Source organism: Lonchura striata, chromosome 1A (assembly GCF_050655825.1).
Source record: "Lonchura striata isolate lonStrDom1 chromosome 1A, ASM5065582v1, whole genome shotgun sequence".
NCBI classification, from domain to species: domain Eukaryota; kingdom Metazoa; phylum Chordata; class Aves; order Passeriformes; family Estrildidae; genus Lonchura; species Lonchura striata.
In genome coordinates this window covers 50,674,128-50,692,369 of record NC_140741.1, presented here as the reverse complement: position 1 = coordinate 50,692,369, position 18,242 = coordinate 50,674,128, and the positions used below count along the sequence as shown (strand labels likewise).

Genomic DNA, 18,242 nt, shown 5'->3' with positions numbered 1-18,242 from the left:
AGCAGAAGATGGCAATGATAGAAACAAGGATGAAGAACAGGCTGATGTGAATGTGGAGGGAAACAAGAATAAGGATAGACAAGAAGAGGAGCAAGGTAATGTGGCTGCCAGTGAAAAAGGTGGCAGTGATGGTGGCAGGGAAGAAAATGCCAGTGGCGGAATTGAAAACAGAGAAGACACCCAAGATGCTGGGAATGAGCAGGACATCCTTTTAGTGGATGGTATAGAGTGGCCTGTGGAGGACCTGGAGAGAGGCTGCTCAATGACAACTGAGCTGATGGAGAGCTTCACGCGTGTCTTTGTGGACAGCGTGAGCAATAGTTTCGAGCCGGTGCCTCAAGAAGCCATCGGGGTGGGCAGTGCCTTTGAGGGCTGGAGTCCCCATGACTGGGATGGGGTGTACCGTGTGCTGGTCCCACTGAATCCCCCGCCAGGGCACACCTTCCACCTAGAGCCAAACAGTGCAGGGCAGACGGCAGCAAGGACCTTCAGCATCCGTGTGGAGCTGGTGTGCATGTGTGAGAGGGAGCAGCTGGGCGAGAAGCTGTTGTGCCTCCTGCACCACTCGCAGGAGGAGCTGCGGCAGAAGCATCAGCGCAGCCTCCTGGAGACACTCTGCACCGGCTCCTACCTGGATGTGGAAAAAACCTCCCGCTGGTTTTACCAGATGGTGAGATGCTCGTGGCTGCATGTGCCTCATTCATACTCATGGCACTTGGTGTTTCAGCCCTGCAGCCGGTCCTGCCAATTCCAGCTGAGCAGAGGCAAGAGGACCCTGTCGGTGGAGATGCTTTTTGGGGTGCGCCAAGGGGACTCTGACATCTTTGTGATCAACCAGCCCATGGAGGCCCAGAAAGGCAACTCCGGTAACCTTGTGAGCAGTCAGCCCGCCAAGGCCAACATCCTCACAAGCACAGCATGGACTGAGACATTCGCTGTGGCGGAGGCAAAATTCTTCCAGCACATTGCCAGGCAGATACCATCTAAGAGGTTGCACCTGAAATACCTGCAGCTCTTCACCTGCATGCTGAGCGGCACAGGTTTTTCCACCTCTACCTGGAAGACTCTGGTCATGCATATGTTAAACATCGAACCGCCGGTCTACTGGAGCAGAACGGAATTTCCACTGCGGCTTTGGGACATCATGGCATACATGCAGCTCTGCCTGAAATGGGCACGCCTGGACCATTTTGTTTTAGGCAACGAGAAGCTTCCTGCAGAGATCAGCTTGCCGCCAGCAATGCGAAAGGTTGAGCCACTCAACCTCTTTGAGTACCTGGCCCGAGATCCGGATGCCCACAGAAAGGCAATGGAGGCTTATGCTCAGCTGCACTTTCGCGTCTGGATGATGCTCTCCAACACTGAGAAGAATTCCCTGCACAAAGCTCTGATGGAGAAGTTGGCAGCCGATTACTGCGACGCCAACTCTTTGTGATTGTTGTATTTGTCTGTGGCAATCCTGAAGCTGCTTTCCTGCTCCTGCGGAAGGAAGATGCTGCAGCACATGGTTTCGTTGTGCAGACACTTCAGTGAGTGGCCTTGCCCTTCACCTTCCATTTACAACAGTGCTGTTGCCTAAGTCAGGGAGGCAGAAACTGGCTCCACCTGCACATCCTCGCAGAAGAACAACAGTGAAGCTGATGGAGGTTGCTTGGAATACCTCAAAGACAGCAACCTAGCCTATTAGGGACTTAATGTAGTTATTTAGTGAGTTGTAGTTTTAATTAGACTTGTTTCTTAGCATTCATTCCAGAGGCCCTTTAGTGTTGGCAGTATATAACTATTTTGCAAAGCTACCCTTAGTGTAGAGAAATAGAGTTTAGACTAGATTAGTTTAAACCCTTAGTTTAGAGAATTACACTTAGTTTAGAGAATTACCCTTAGTTTAGAGAATTCCCCTAGCTGCTTGTCTACTTTTAAATAATACTTGAATATCTATGTTTGAGAAACTAATAAAACAAGTTAAGTCTCTCAAATTGCCTGAAATGTGTCATTCTTTGTACGTAACCCTCTGTATCTTTGAGAATGTCCTTCCTATACCTCTATCTGAAATAAAGATTCTTTGCAAACAGAGATGTTGGATATATTAAGTATGCTGTCTCTTGAGCATTTCCATAGAAATGCTTGAAGTTTGAAATGAAAATGCCCTGAAATGCCTGAAATTTTGCAGCAGAGTACTCCTGAACTTTTTTAGCAATCTTTGGAAAGATTGCTAAAGTTTTCTTTACACAGTCACTTTTACATGCTCCTAGGGAACAATTTAGTCCTAAAAGATTGAGCTACCCTTCAGGAATAGCTGCCCTTCAGCAATATCTACATATATGTGTGTGAAGAAATAATAAAAGGAGAAAAAATTCTCAAATTGCCTGAAATCTTTCCTTCTTTTTATTTGACCCACCATTTATAACAGAAAACAAAACAGGTCCTGATAGATGCAGCTAATTAAAGGAAGAAGAAGAAGCTTCAACTTCTGAGCAAAAAAGTACAAATTAACACAGTGATAGTTACAGCATGGTCACACTGTCTAGGTGTGCTCTAACCCTTGAGCTGTAGTGTAGCAAATTTGAGTAAAGTAGCAGTGTCTTCCAAAAAGCGATCTATTTTCCCTCCATATCCAAACTAAAGCTGTCAATGTACCTGCCATTAAAGCAGTTAGTCACTTACATGGGGCTGCAGGGTAAAACATTGCTGATCTGCTCAAGTCGCCCAACTTTTTTCTGTGGCATTTAAATCCTGAGAAGATATAAATAACCTGTCTTTATCAATTTGGCTGATATTTAGCTTTGAGCAGCATACTAATTCATAGTAAGGAGCAAAGTGCAAGAAAAGACACTACAAACAGTAGAAATGAAAATAATATGCAGGAAAAGAAAGGCAAGTAATGAAGCAGGTGAGAGCAGCCATCCCACAGTTTCCTCAAGCCCACAAAGATTTGCTCTAGGTGGCCAATCAAGGTTCTTTGGCATATCTCAATTCTTCCTTGCTTGAGGTGCTCTGTACTTCTCACCTCCTTCCACCAAGGCAGAAATAGGCTGTAATAAGTACTTCAACCCAAATCCTCTCAGTCCCCAAGTATTAGTGAATTACTATCCAAAATAAAAAGGCTGCTTTAACCCCCAGCTTGCTCAATGACAGTGCCTTCAGTCTAAGGAGCAGGGTACACCCAGGAGGATTCACAGCAATGACACAAGGTTCAAATGTCGTCATGGGCAGTCAATCTTCGCTTTGTGCTCTGTGAAGCATGGCCAGTGGGCAGCGATTTAATCGCTTGAGTCACCCCTGGTTAAAATTGCACTTGTTTCCTCTTCTTTTTTTGCCTTTCAAGGTCTTCCAAGCCAGAAGCAAGGCAGAAGCTCACAGAAATCTTGAGGTAAGAAGCAGTATCCTTCCAAGGATTCTGACCTTGCTATGGCTCACATAGGAAGCAAATCAGCCCTGCAAAATAGGACTTCTCTGCATTTTCCATGTGGATCAGAATATTCAAAAATAACTGGAAAGCTTGCTCTTTCAGAGCCATGCAGGGCTTAGGCAATTTTTTCCATGAATGTATATTGACACTACTTACCATTTCATTATCTGTTCTCCTTGTAAAATAAGTTGTGTAGCTCTGAATTTGATTTCTACTGCTTATGCTTATTATGGCAGCATGGTTATGTCACAGTGTGTCCAAGAGAAGAGATAATTATAGAGAAAAATTTATGAGAACAATAGAAACTCTTAGGATGGACAAGCTCTCAGGCTCTGTTTCTTCAGTTCTGGAAATATTTATTATGATTACTGCATTAAAGACACAGAATTGTATGAGTATAGGGGAAAATACCCATAAGTACTTTTGTCACCATCTTTAAAAAGCCATTTAAAGTCATCACCATTCAACTCAAACTCTTTAAAATGCTGGTTTACATATTTTAATTGTTGCTGGCAAGGAAAGTTTGGTGCTCATGATTTTTCCTGACCACAGCTCATATAATCAATTTTCAGGCTCCTCATAATGTTTTCCTGAAGTATCCAAAGAAAAGAAATGCACCTCATACAGAAATGATGTGAAATACAATCTGACATCAAAATGACCTGAGGTACTGTTGTTCCCTAGAAATGAAATAAAATTTAAAACAACATAAAATACTTTAAGTATAGAAATGTTTCTGTACCTGGCAGGGCAAAGTAGCACAACCATCCCAGGAGGTTTGTTCTTATTTTCATTATCACTACTGCATAGTCCACACTTCAGAAAAAATAGCTCTGTAAATTTTGGTTTTGTAGTTTTTAGCTTTAAACAATTCCAGAAAAATTGGGGGACAAAGTGGGAAGTGTTTATTTTTTATTCAGTCTTTTCAGTGGTTATTTTTTTCAGTCCATTATCCTACTGTGGCTACATTATGTTCTTATGCTCAACTTTCCAGATTTGACTACATCTATTTAAAAACAACAGCAGAGGATTTTTTTATTAAAAGCATTAAAAACAACCACTTGAACCATGAGCCATTTTACCCAGCTCTGATACTGAATTTCTTTCCTTTGTCAGCTCTATACATATGTCAGAGGTTGAGCATTTTCCTTTTTATGCACAAACTCTGTACAGTAATTGCATCTTTTATGGAACGTCAAATCTTTTGTCAAAAAGACCATCGTACTGAAGGAATACTTGGTTATATAACTGGGAGATATAATCCAGAATAAATGCTTGGCCCATGCAATAGTGACTGATATCTCAACATGTCAGAGTAAATGATGCAATTTAATTGTTAAACCTTTTCAACATGGAAAAAAAATCCCACTGACAGTGATTGCTGTTGGTTTGATCTGTATCTTGGCAAACCCCCAGATTTTTAGTCAAACAAAAACAAGAACAAAAAATTTAGTTTCCCCTGCAAATATTTAAGCATGTTTACTGCTCACAGAACACTGGAAAGTGACAACAAAAAAAAAGAGAGAAAAAGAAAAAAAGTGAGAGACACCTGCTTCTGTTAGTGTCTCCTGCTTACAAGTTTGTTACTCACACCATTGGAGGCAGGAGAGAATGAGCACCTGTCCCCAGGCTGAGGAACTTGTATGGCACTGCACAGTCCCTATCTCTGCACAGTGAGAAGGATGGCTGGGGCTGAAAAAAAGCCCCATTCTATCTTTTTGAGGAAGAAAGGAAGGCAGCTGCAATAGTTTTAGGAATGGGTGACAGCTGAAAGTATGTCTTGTGAAGATGCTCTTTGATGAATGTACAGCATACGTGGAGGAAAAATAAGAGTTTGCCAAGTGCAGACATCTTCTATTCTCTTATAGCTAAAGCTGCTTTGATCTCAACCTGACAAGCGATGTGTATATTATACCACTGAAACTACTTTAGTCTTTTCAACTCAAAAAACAAATAGCCCAGGGACCTAAATCTGCTCTTAGACACCTCCTCCTGGCACTGCCACTGCTTTTGGCTTGAGAAGCATGAACAGAAGGTGCAGCAGAGGAGGGCTCAGGAAAAGCATGAGTGGTTCAGGTCTTTGAACACTTGCAGCTTGGCTTGGCGTGCCTGGGTTCATGTCCCAGCCTGGATTTGGATTGCTGCCCAAGGGAATAAGGGAATGGTAGCCGTGCTGGTGGAGCCATGAGAAGCCAACCCAGCCATGAAGAGTTTCCCTAACCTGCACTGACACTGACTTATATTTTACATCTTTTGGCTTGCATTTCAGAGGGATCAGCACTTCATCTATCTGTGGAAATTAATGACACACGTCTTTTTTTTTAAGATAGCCTATGATATCTAGAAAAGATGATTTATAAATCCTTTAGTTTGCTTAATTGTATCTGTCTCAGTAAAGTCTGCTTGCAAAATTGGTAACTTTGATTCATTTATTGCTAGAATGAAAGCAGCATTCCCTCTATCCGGTTGCAATACCTGGCTGAAATTCAATAATGTAATAAAGTGTAAGAAAGTTTGTGAAGAAAAAGTGGCATGTTTTGTGACTCTTGAAATTTGTCCTTTGCACATAACATTGTCTTCTTCAAATATATCCTAAATAAACACCTACTGTGCCTACATCAAAGATAGCAATTACAGATTCATCAATCTACATTTTAAAATTCTTAAATGCATGTTTATTTTCTACATTGTATCAGAGAGTGTAATATCCTCTGACAGAAGCTCTCAAACTTCCATTTGTACTTTAAAGTTTCCACTAGCTTCCATCTAACTTCCAGCTTTGATTTAATTCTTGGAAGATTATTTCAAAATTATTAACTTAATTTTTAGTCTAAATCTAATCCTTACATTTAACAAAGGAAAAACTATTTTGATTACAAAACTACTTTATTGAAAGCTGATAAAAATACATTTTCAGACATTAATTTATCTTTAATAAAAATATTATATTTTAATGGAAAGCATTAGATAAAAATGTGTCATAAAGGAATAGTTATAATTATTTACAGAATGACGCAACCTGTGGAAAAAAGCCTTTTCTGCTTGTTCTGCTGAGAAGTGACCAAAGGAAGCTCGGTTATATTGCACATTGCACACTGAATTGCATGACAGCACTATAGTCTTGGGAATAACTTCATCCTTGATCTGGGGCACCCAGTGTTGACCAATCTGTTACAGTTGCTTGAAGTGATCCTCCTTTCTCCAGAGCAGTTTACACACCTCTGGTAAATACAGGAAATAGAAACAGCTGTCTACACTTACCTGCTGGGAAGTTAAGTGAGCACTAAAAGACAAAGAAACATACAACAGTTTGAGTTGGAAAAGACCCTAAAGATATATTAGTTCCAATTCCCCCCTCAATAGGCAGGAATACTTTCCACTAGACCAGGTTGCTCACAATCCCAGCCAACCTGTCATTGAGCACTTACAAGGATGGGACATCCATAACTTCTCTGGACAACCTATTCAGCACCTCACCACCCTCTCAGTAAAGAATTTCTTCCTTGCATCTAGTCTAAATATGCCCTATTTCAGCTTGGAACCATTTGCTGTTGTCCTATTATGACAGTCCTTGTAAATAGTCCTTCAGCTATTTTTGTGTGTTCCCTTAAGATACAGGAAGGTGGCACAAGGTCTTCCCAGAGCCTCTCCTCTCCTCTCCTCTCCTCTCCTCTCCTCTCCTCTCCTCTCCTCTCCTCTCCTCTCCTCTCCTCTCCTCTCCTCTCCTCTCCTCTCCTCTCCTCTCCTCTCCTCTCCTCTCCTCTCCTCTCCTCTCCTCTCCTCTCCTCTCCTCTCCTCTCCCTCTCCCTCTCCCTCTCCCTCTCCCTCTCCCTCTCCCTCTCCCTCTCCCTCTCCCTCTCCCTCTCCCTCTCCCTCTCCCTCTCCCTCTCCCTCTCCCTCTCCCTCTCCCTCTCTCTCTCTCTCTCCCTCTCCCTCTCCCTCTCTCTCTCTCTCTCCCTCTCCTTCTCCCTTTACAGTCTGTCTTCATAGAAGTGCTACAGCCTCTGATCATCTTCATGGCCCTCCTCTGGACTTGCTCCAACAGGTCCATGTTCTTTCTTTGTTGTGACTCCCAAAATAATGAAATTCATTTCACAAAACTTACTCATGAGGGCTGCTACCACATGTAGGGTTGAAATGTTGTATGTTGCACTTTGCTTTCTTTTAATAAAGACAAATACCTTCCTCACTTCTTTCTCCTCCCTCTTTTTATTGTAAGGATGATTTCCCAGGAAGATATTTTCAAAATTTACAATCAAACCATCTCCGGATTGGAAGTGAGAAAGGAGAGAAGGTACCACCCTGTGAATGAGAAGCCGCACTTCTTGTGAATGTAATTTGCATTCGGATAGCAAGGAAGAAAAAGATAGTGTTTAGTTTAATATTTCAGGAAATTATACAGTAAATGCCCCAAGAAATATAGTGTACTGAGGCCAGGGCACAGACCAGCATAACTTCCCACACACAGAACCATTTGCCAAGCCTGGCTGGTGAACAGTTCTTGTACAAGTACTTAGCTGTGGGACATGACTTTTTACCAAATTATTTTTACTTTTCTAAAAAATAACATGGATATTTTTACACCAGAAGCATTTTTGTTTTGTCTTCTAGCTATGAGCATAACAATAAAACAGTAGAAATTGGAAATCATTTAGGTCATATATTCCAGTCCCCTGCCTGTGATGAATTATTTCTTAAATTGCATTCATTAAAGTTTTTTCAACATATGAACAACACTGAAAATCATGTAACTGGAGAAAATAGGATTACAGGAACATCTGCTGGAAACTTTTTCCTTATGAAGTATGATATTTATACCTTGGCATTGAACAATATTCACATTAACTGCAGATTACTTGTACAATTGAACTCTTATTCCTTTTGGCAACTCTACCCAGCCTGTTTCCATGGCAGTCCAAGAGACTTCACCCCACCCTTTCAGAACAAAAACATTTGGGCTGCTGGAATTTCAAGGTTTAAGCAGGATGCATGGTACCTGGGTATTGGCTGGCTTCCTTTAAGATATCTACTCACATATATTGTTTGTCCCTTTAAAATAGTTATTTTTCTATAAGAAAGTGAAGAGAATAGTAGAACAGATATAAAAAAGGCCAAAAGAAATGAAGGCAAGGAGACTACAGCACTGTCCTGATCTTACAGTAAAATGAGGAAAGTTCTCTGCTTTCAAGACAAAACTTGGTTTAAAGGTTCATTTTTTTATGTACACAAATTCCTTTTCCTTGCATTTTCATAAACCAAAAAGCAGTTGTGATGACAGTTCTACAAAAGGGCAAGAAAAGGTAAATAAAATTACTGTAGGGGATTAACGGTCTTAATGAGAATGACCCTGAACACATAGAAAACTGTGTTTCTAAACAAAAGCCATCCTTCTCTGGAAGAGAGGTAGCCTTAGAGAATGTGAATGCTCCCTCTGAATTTCAAATTGTCGTTCAGTTGTCTTCATTGTATGTGCATGTGCAATGTGCTCCTGTGAGGTCACCGTGGGGCAAGTTCAGAGCCCATCTGGGACAAATCAGGCAATCAGTGACTGTGTAAATCATCACATTGCCTCAGTCTTGATTTGTGTTTTAACTGAGAATGAGAAGGTGGTAAGGGCTGATGGAATCTTGAAAGACTTTCTGAGGCAATGGTATGAGTGGGAGTGATGTAGCAGACCAGGGCTGGGGCACCTGGCCAGAGCCAACATTGAAGCTGATAAGGAATCTGCTTCAGCTGGCAGAGAATTACATATATAGCAAAAGTGAGCCTTTATTCATTCTTGTCTGTGCAATTCCAAACTCTTTATATCACCACAACAGAATTGTGCCTTTGTCCTCCAGTTCCGGAGCAGGGGACTCAGGGAGAGCACCCTGTATAGTATTTAAATGGTAGCAGAATTCCTGTTCTCAAATTAATGACTTTGGCTGTATTTCCTGAGTGTGTTCATCTCCAGTTAGATGAAATTAAAGTTTTACATTATCCTGAGCAGACATACTGACAGGCTAGGGCTCCTCCATGCATAATTTTCTCTTTTCTCAGTCGTGCATAGGTCGATAAAGGTTAGTACAGGGCTGTGACTGTCCCTGTCCAGGCAGCTCAGGTAGCCCTTGCACTTGTTTAATGGAAACTCTGGCACCAGCCTGTTGGGTATATAGAGTTACAGCAGTCAAAATGTTTCTCTAGACATCCAATGAATAATGAAAAGAGTGTAACAGGTACTTCAAACAATCACCCTCCCTTCCTTTGGGATATGGAGTTATCGTTTTGAAGGGCTAAATCCATGCAAGTTTAAAGTTTCCTTAAAATGTATTCCTTTTTGTACAAAGGGGCATGGATACAAAGGTAGGGAGACAGGCCATTTTGCTTTGGTTTTATTCCTGGACACACTGGCTGTATTTTGCCTATTTGATCCAAATTCATCCCATCATTTAACTCACAGGGTCCCCCCCTTTGAATATAAATCCCTAGGAAGGGGTCTGGGATGGCAGCACCTGTATCCTTGTCTTAGACGTGGCATTTCTGGTACAGAACAGAGGCAGCCAAATGTCCACATCCACAGCTGAGGGTCCAATGACTTGGCATATCCTTTTAGTTCATTTCATGCACAGATTTTATCTGAAGACTTATTATAAATGATAAATGTTATCTAACTTTACAAAACCTCAGAGCAAGTTGACAGCAGGCACATACCAGGGTATGTGGCTGGGCAGTTTAGATTTCAGGCTGGCAATACCTCTTTTCTTACAATCCATAATCCCTGTTGAGGGAATCTCTTGTCACATCAGCAGTAAATAACTAATGTAGTCTTCATATGGTGCCAGTAATCCATTAAAGAAGCCTCCCAGCTGTACTTCTACTGCTGTCTTGCTGACTTTGCACCTCACTCATACAGGCACGACACAGGCAGTGTCAAGGCTTGCAATGTCTTTGCCTTTGTAATGCACAGAAAGCAGGTATATAATAATGTATTTCTAAGATGAGCCTAAGATAGAAATGGCAGTGGGTGGGAATAAGGAGAACCAGGTTGTCTGAGTAGTCTGTTTTTAAACCACCATTTTCTCCTGTCTGTTTTTTTGTTGTAATGATTATCTGCATGCTCTGTAACATCTCAACACTTCCATAACCTCAGTTAATAAACAATTAAAAGAAAATAAGGAAATGTGATGCTTTTGAGTAAACTACCAAAGCTCAAAAATCAATATATATGCTCAGTGGTACTGAAGAGACCTGAACCTTCTTAGTAAATTAAGATGTGAACTATGCACATTAACTCTTTTGAATTCCTTGAAATATGGAGATTAGGAACCAAAATGGATCATGACTAAGAGCTGAGGATTTTTGGTTGAGGGAATAAGTGGAGGGATAATCACAGACACAAAACTGTATCAAAGGTTGTTATTATTCAGTCTTGGGAATAACTTTTCAAAGTATCAGTCTTCTGTTCAGCATGCTTTATTTAAAGTCAGTGAGGACGAGGCATTTGTATCTCTTTATAACTCTTTCTTAATGGGTCATTTAGTTTAACTGCTGACTCGTTCTCCCTATCAAGTGGTGGCAAGAGCAGCCTTTCAGAGCAAAACAAAATCTCCATACTCTGCAATTCAGCAAAGACTGTTGGAATCAGTGGCAAATACTTAATGTGTATTTGCAAAAAATAACCCTTTCCTTTTATCCTGTTTCAGGATCTACTTCACATCTTCATGTCAAAGATCTGGTTTCATGGATCACTGCTAATGAAGCTTTCAGATATGAGCCATAAGTATATGTATATTTTGTTCAAAATAAGACAGTTTTTAATTGCTATTGCCATAACTCATACAGGAAAATGAGCTTTAACCATATGAATTCTTTGTCTCACTGAACAAAAGAAAAATTAAACAAAAGAGCAAATTTGCAGCATGCGAAAAACAAGCATCAGAAATTATGCCAGTTACAACTAGAAGGTGGGAGCTGAAGAAGTTGGCAACTGCTATTTTACAATTACTTGCGAGCACATTCAATAAGAATAATTTTTTATGTACATGCAAATATGAATGGCAATTTAGCCCATTTATGTAAGGACAGTGCCAATACAAGCAAGTTATTTATAGTAAGGACAAAGAAACCCCATGTGATTGGCTTTTATACTGTAATCAAAACCTTCAAAATAATATACAGATTATAATCATAGTAGCTCATGTAGTCATGTATGCTACACATTTCTGTTTCACACATTTGGAAAGAAACAAAAAAAATTTGAGTGTTATGATCAAATACTGGGTGGAAACACAGGGCTTCTGACTCTATTTGCCTCATTACATCCTCTACTTGAAAAATTTTTCCATTTTTCTTTTTCTTTTCTTCAGGCAACTAATCATTGACTTTTCATCAATTTACGTTCTCTCAGCCTCCACAAGTAAATGACAGTAATAAAAATCTTAATATATGCTACTATTGTTTAATTATTTTCGATACTGAAGCCACTGCTGTTCCTAGGGACAGAAAGCCTAGGATAGGACAGAGAATACAAGAGATACCTGCAGCTAAAGCATAATGGATTTTAAAAAAAAAGACCTTTTCACGTGGAGCTTAAGTAGTATAAAAAGTCTAGGGAAGAGAAAGAAAGAGTGGTCCATTGTGGCTAGTAACCTAATTTTGTGAACACCTAATTTTGACCCATAGTCCAGGGATTCTCCTGTTGCTTTGCGGGTGTAAAGAGATGTTCCCTGCCTGTACTTCTGCACTAACCCGCCTCCACGGACCCAGGAGCAAACACACACTTCTTTGTTCTTATATTCTTTTCCCTTAATAATGTGCAGGGAGAGAGGAAGCAGGAGCAGATGAGCCTTTGCACTGACATCATGTGGATGCTCTGTTATGCTACACGCTGATGTTACAGCCAGGCAGGCCACGCCCCTGCCACTCGCTCTGCCTTCAGCCAGCCTTGTAAATCCCGGTGAATTCAGTAAAATCTTTTTTCACGTCTTCAGAGCAGACTCCTAAAGGCAAAAGCCTGGTTAATACTCCAGCAGAGAACATCTGCTTATTACAAGGAGCTGGTTAGGAAGAGTAATCAAGTTACCTAAAGGAAAATACTTAGGATGCATTATTTAAAGTGCATTAGATATCTGTATGGTCGTTCCCAGGCAGAATGAATATTTCCTCAATTTGATTTAATTTTATTCCATTTAATTTACACCTTTCATTATTTCGGATGAATATTGCTCTACAACATGTCTTCATGAAACAGGCTCTGCAGGAAATGGTGTGAACTACTGACATAATTTCTACCATAATTTCTAGTACTATAAAATATTATAACAGTAGACAGTTTTCTCCTGAAAAAAAAAATATATAAACACAAGGTTTTTCTCTGGATTCAGTTATGTGGTAAATATAATTGCAACCAAAGCATGTAAGTACAGAAATCAGCAGTAGACATAAACAGCTTCCTTAATGTTCAAATTTGCAATTTTTCCCTTACTACATGGAAACAGAGTTAGCAGTGCAGTCCCTCCCTTCATAATGTCTGTGCCTCACCATCCCCACATTCTTTTGGATCTGGTGCCCACTGACTGAAGTCCAGCAAAACCAGAGCGTAGGTGCATTTGAGTCATCTAAGCCTTGGAGAATGGTTTCACACTCAACAAGGACCTTTGCATCTTACAGGACCTAAAATCAAGAAGTGCTTCTGCTTTTTGATCAGGGCAAAAAGCCCCTTCTAAGGGGCTTTGGAGTTTGCTAGCAAGAAAAGCAGGATTTTAACATGCAAAGAGAATTTGATACTCTGACCACCACTTTCCCCTGCTCTCCAAATGTTCCAATCACTGAGCTATTGTGCAAAAGCCAGAGCATTAAGCACTATCTTCCTGCTGTTCACCTCCTCAGGTTCCCCACCACCTGCAATCTCATCCCAGCACCCTAAAAATATCTCCCACTCCATCAATTCAACAACGGCTTTCAGAGATAAGAAATCATAGTTCTTTCTTGCTGCTACTACATGCTGGGTCTGAAGTCACTGAGAGGCAAAAGAATGAATAGTCTCTGGATTTTAAATTTCAATGAAATCTTGCTTATTGTTCTCTGAAATTAGTGGCAGCACAGAGAGTACTTTGATTACTCAGTGTTGCCATAAATATTGAATTGTGTCATTATCACTTGTATGTGCTGGGCTTTCATAAATATTGGCATTTAGTAATTAAACAACTGACTTTAAACTTGACTAGGTAGTCATTAAAATGTCCATTAAGAGAATTCAGAGCAAGAAAAAGGCTGCTTCTTATTCATCCAGGACACTGGAGCTCTAAAAGAAAAAGTGAAAATTTTCATTTAAGTAGGTCACACTCTGATGTAATTTTTATTGTATCTCTGATCTCCTCATATCCCTTCCACCAAAAAATATATTTTACATTTTCATTTCCAGATTAATCAATACAAAACTGGGGCTTTGTTTCTGCTGGTCCATTCCAGAATCCTTCTAAAAGAAGGACATTGCAAAATTACTTGCAAGGTCTTTGTATGGATTTTAAAACATGTGCTTGAAAATACCAGATAGTAATGGAAGACCAGTGCAAAATGACTCATCTATACTATGTTTTCACAGTATATATACCAATGCTTAGAGTTCAACACTATACCTTTCCAGGAAAAATACCTACACATGACTAGGAAACAGATATGGGACAATTTTCTAGCTTGGGCTTTCTGTTAAAAATCTGAAACATGGTGTTATTGGTTAATCTTTCCTTTTGCATTTAATTTAAAAATACTGAATAATTTTAGTTAGTTTGAAAATAACTGCTCATTTAATTTTTTTTCATTTAAGATAAATTAATAAGGCAAGGCCAGACTTCACCTTTGGGTGGTCAAAATTACTCCTGTTATTTGCATAGTCACAACTGTTCTGGGGAAGACAAGGACTTTTTGGAGTAGGAGCAAAGCAGACTGAATAATAATGCTTCCCAGCCTGCAGTTAGGGACCACTGCTGCTCTGACAAACATTAGGAGGTGAAACAACTGGGAAAATCCTTCAAACAGCAAAACCCATGTATTCCAACACATACTAGAGAGCAAACAAGCACAATAGGTAGAAGTGAAAATGATAAAAGGATAGATAAAAGGTCAGTCTGACTGTGTATTTGTTGTGGCAATGGAGGTTGCCAAGCTGCAGAAGACAAGTCCACAGGCTTTTCTCTTTCCAGGAATTACAGGTGGTGCTGACATTTCTCATCTTTAAAAGTTACAGTTGCCATTAATTGTTGCTGGCTGACAAACACCTCCATAATGACTATGAAGACACAAGCAGCTTTCAAATTCATGGATTTCAGTCTCACAGCAGGGAGGGAGGAAAAACGCAGAGGTGCTGCCACCCAGCAAGAAGGCTCTCTCCGTTATTGCTGTAACTGCAACTCTGCCTGCCACTTTCATGAGAGCCAGTGCCAGGAAGCTTTACAAGCAGATTATTGGTTACACTCTGCATGAAAGATATATGTAATAAGAAGAAATAAGATTAATCTAAAATCATTTTAAGGGAAAGATTACAAATTGAAATGATTTGTAACAGTAAGTCTGAAAATTTATGGGGTGGATATATACAGCCACGGAGGTGTTGGAATTTGGGGAGTTGCTGGTATGGTAGCTCTTGAGTCTGCTCTATTTTAGACTTAGTAATTACACTTCCACATTTTATTTTAGTGTACTGCACCACAGCTACATGTCTACGCAGACTCGTGCATATGTATGTGTGCACCTGCAGGGAGAAGAAAACTGGATGTATTTTTCTAATTCAAGATAGAGTTATATATATTCATACATGATCCTGTTTGGAAAGAAATATAATCTGTTGACATTTGGGTTTATGAGTGAGCATGTGTATCTATACAACAGCAGAATGGCATAAGAGAAAACCAGTGAATTTGTTATTAGCACAGTGCCTGACAATTCACCTCTTGATCCTACCCTTTTCACAGCTGTTTCTCAAGGAATTATTACTTCTAGGAAGCCTGAAAGCTGAGAAACATCCCATCTCCATGTACAAACAATGATTTTTTTTCTCCCATTTGAGAAGGCTTTAGAGCTGCACAGGTGTAGATACAGCAGGACTTCACAGAAGGTTTTGGCTTGTACCACTCCACGTGATGGAGATGCTGCAGCTGAACTCAGTGGAGGAGTCTCCACCCCACCATGGATCTGAGTGAGCTCATGGTTTGCATAAATTACTGCTGTGGAAATCTCAGCTCTGAGCTTCAGGTCTCCAGCTGTAAAAACAAGCTAATATTATCTCCTTTGTGCCTTTTTTCTGTTTCTTTCTTCCAGAGTTCTCCAGGGCAGAGACTTTTACTTGTTATGTTTGGAAGATGTCTCTTTGCCTTTAGTTGCTTTTCATCCTGGGGCCATACCAGCAACCTGTGATGGGGAGGCAGGAGCCACGCCAGGGTCTCAGTGGAAGTGGAAGAAAAGTCCTCAAACTGATCCCACCACAGGAAGGTTTGTCCTTGCTACTCGGGGCTAGTGGAAGGGAGGGACTATCTGCAGGCATCTTGAAATCTGCAGGATTTCTTCAAGACACCCATATGGGTGAGGTATTGACCCTCCTTTGCTGCAGGGAAAACAGTGTGGGATGTGCTGCAGGTTGCAGAGATATACCCAGTCAGCTACCACTGGGTGAGGATTTAGCACTGGATCCATCCCTTGGTGTGCTCTGAGGGATTCACTGTGTTTCTGCTAAGGGAAAAGAGAATAATGGGAGGGGCTGAGGTTGGAGATGATGAGACACAGCCTTGCTCCAGATGTAGCAATTACCTGCACTATCAGAAAAACAGCAGGTGTCTTAAATTTTGAACAGAAGGGATTAAATGCATCCTTGGAGTAACTCCAGAAATTTCTGCATTTTGTAAAAAAGATTTTGGCTCTCTGTCAGGTTTGTGCACAAAACTAAATATTTTTCTATCACTGAGTCAAAGGTCTGAAATTATTTCTAAGACTGAGAAGTTAGGTATTAAAGCCAGAGGAAAAAACATACCTTACTGCCAATGAAATTGACCTCTCCATATTTCTAGTGCGTGTCAAATTAAATAGCCTTTTTCAAGTAGATGGTTTTTGCTGATTTTCATTTCAAAATTCCAGTTTCAAGTGTACTAGAGGGTTTCTCTATGAGAGAGGCTTGATTCTTACTGTCATTTTTCAAGGGTTGCTGTGAAAGCAAAGAATTGGCTTCTTCTAAAAATCCTGCAACATCCTGAGCTCATTCAGTGGTGAAACGTGCCCTCTACCAGTTACTGCCTTCCCTGTCTGGGTGACTGCCAGACTGGAATTGTCTGAAGAGGTTATCTTACACTTTAACGCTAAATGTTTACATTTATACATATACATGGATACATTCAGTTGGACTAACAATATTCTAACAGTTGAAGCATGAGGTAGTGATGTGTTTGGACTGTGACACATAGCTCAGTGGAATTCCCAGCATTTCTTGCAGGATAATTCTGGCTACTTTTGTTTCCAATGGACATCTCATAGGCATCAATTCCCAGAGGTGGAAGTCTTGACATCATGCTCCCAGAGCATAGCATAGGGGCAATGGCAATAGATCTCGTGTCTAATGCTCCAGTCCTGCTGCAGGATAATGTTCACCCAAGTGTCACAGATGTGTTGGGGCTGCAAAGGGGAGGGTGGAGAAAGAGGCTGAAGGTACTTATCTGAGCAGGAGATTGCTGAGCTGTATTTCCAGGGAGGCCACTTCTGTTCAACCTTTTTAAGTCTCATTTTCCCCATCTGCTATGTAATGCTTATTTGCCCATTCTGGTGTCAGGAGACTCCACTGGTGTCTATGAAGTTCTTTGAAGCATGACAGCTCTACCTGAAAAATAAAATGATCAGAGCTTGTTTCTATCTGTACCACTTTTACTTGGACATCAGCAGCTGTCCAGTGTTACTGAATACATTCAGAAAAAAAAAAATTTATTTATTTTTTCAATGAACCGAGGAATGGTACTTCTGCAGTTCAGAGCTGGTTTCCTAGTCTTGGGGTTTTTTTGCCAATAATAACATTTGCAGTTATTTGTTTTTCTATGATACTGCTTATGATCTCCTTTTCCCTCTCAAAACAATGCACAAACCCCCTACTCCTCTCCTATAATTACCTTTCCCTGGAGTACAGCAATCTGCATTGTTGGCGAATTATATTTGACAAAAAAAACCAAACAAAAAAACAAAAACAAAAAAAAGCATAAAACAAACAAACAAAAAAACAAAAACAAAAAAAGCACTATTTCAAAGTGTTACAAGCAATTTAAAAAAAAGCAAGCAACTGATTGTAAACTGCAAGGGATAGTAGAGGGTTTGCTCACAGGATGGATGCACACAGAGCAGCGAGTGCTCAGTTACAGGCTGCTCCTCCAAAGTGCTGGCACAGGAACAGATCCTATCACTTCTGCATGGCACCACAGATCTACAGAGGCTGCAACTCCATGACTGCAGAAGCCAAAGCACTCTTCTCATCCCTCAGATTGACTCGGCAGCAAGTCTGAGAGATGTGGCTGCTGAATGCAAAGCCGCTGGCTGACAGGCGCTGCCATTTACGTGCTTTAATTAAATAGAGACAAGGAGATGGGAAGGGTCTGAATCAGGAAAACAAGAGGCAACTGAGCACCAGAGAGCCTGGATTTTTTCACTTTCTTATCTGTTTGTTTCATCAGCATCATTTTTGCTGGCCAGGCTAGAGTGTATTACCAGGGGTTTTTATTTCTAAGTTGAATTTAAACCTTTAACTAAATCTGTCTGTTAGTATTTTCAGACTCTGAAATACAGACTATTTTCAGCTTTGTATTCCTCACATAAACTTGGTTTAAATGTC

General features: G+C 40.5%; 1 protein-coding gene across 4 annotated transcripts in view; it reads left to right on the top strand.

Annotated features, from left to right (window-relative positions):
* The window catches only part of LOC144246272 (uncharacterized), a 55,363-nt gene that overhangs the window by 10,046 nt on the left and 27,075 nt on the right, over positions 1-18,242 (top strand). For 2 of the 4 annotated variants that reach the window (XM_085568763.1, XM_085568762.1), the window contains exon 1: positions 1-15,874. This exon is cut by the window's left edge and continues 10,046 nt beyond it. In XM_085568763.1, coding sequence (XP_085424889.1) covers positions 1-1,435 — 1,435 coding nt within the window. In that variant the 3' untranslated portion in view covers positions 1,436-15,874. The other 2 variants (XM_085568761.1, XM_085568760.1) reach the window with 2 other exon arrangements.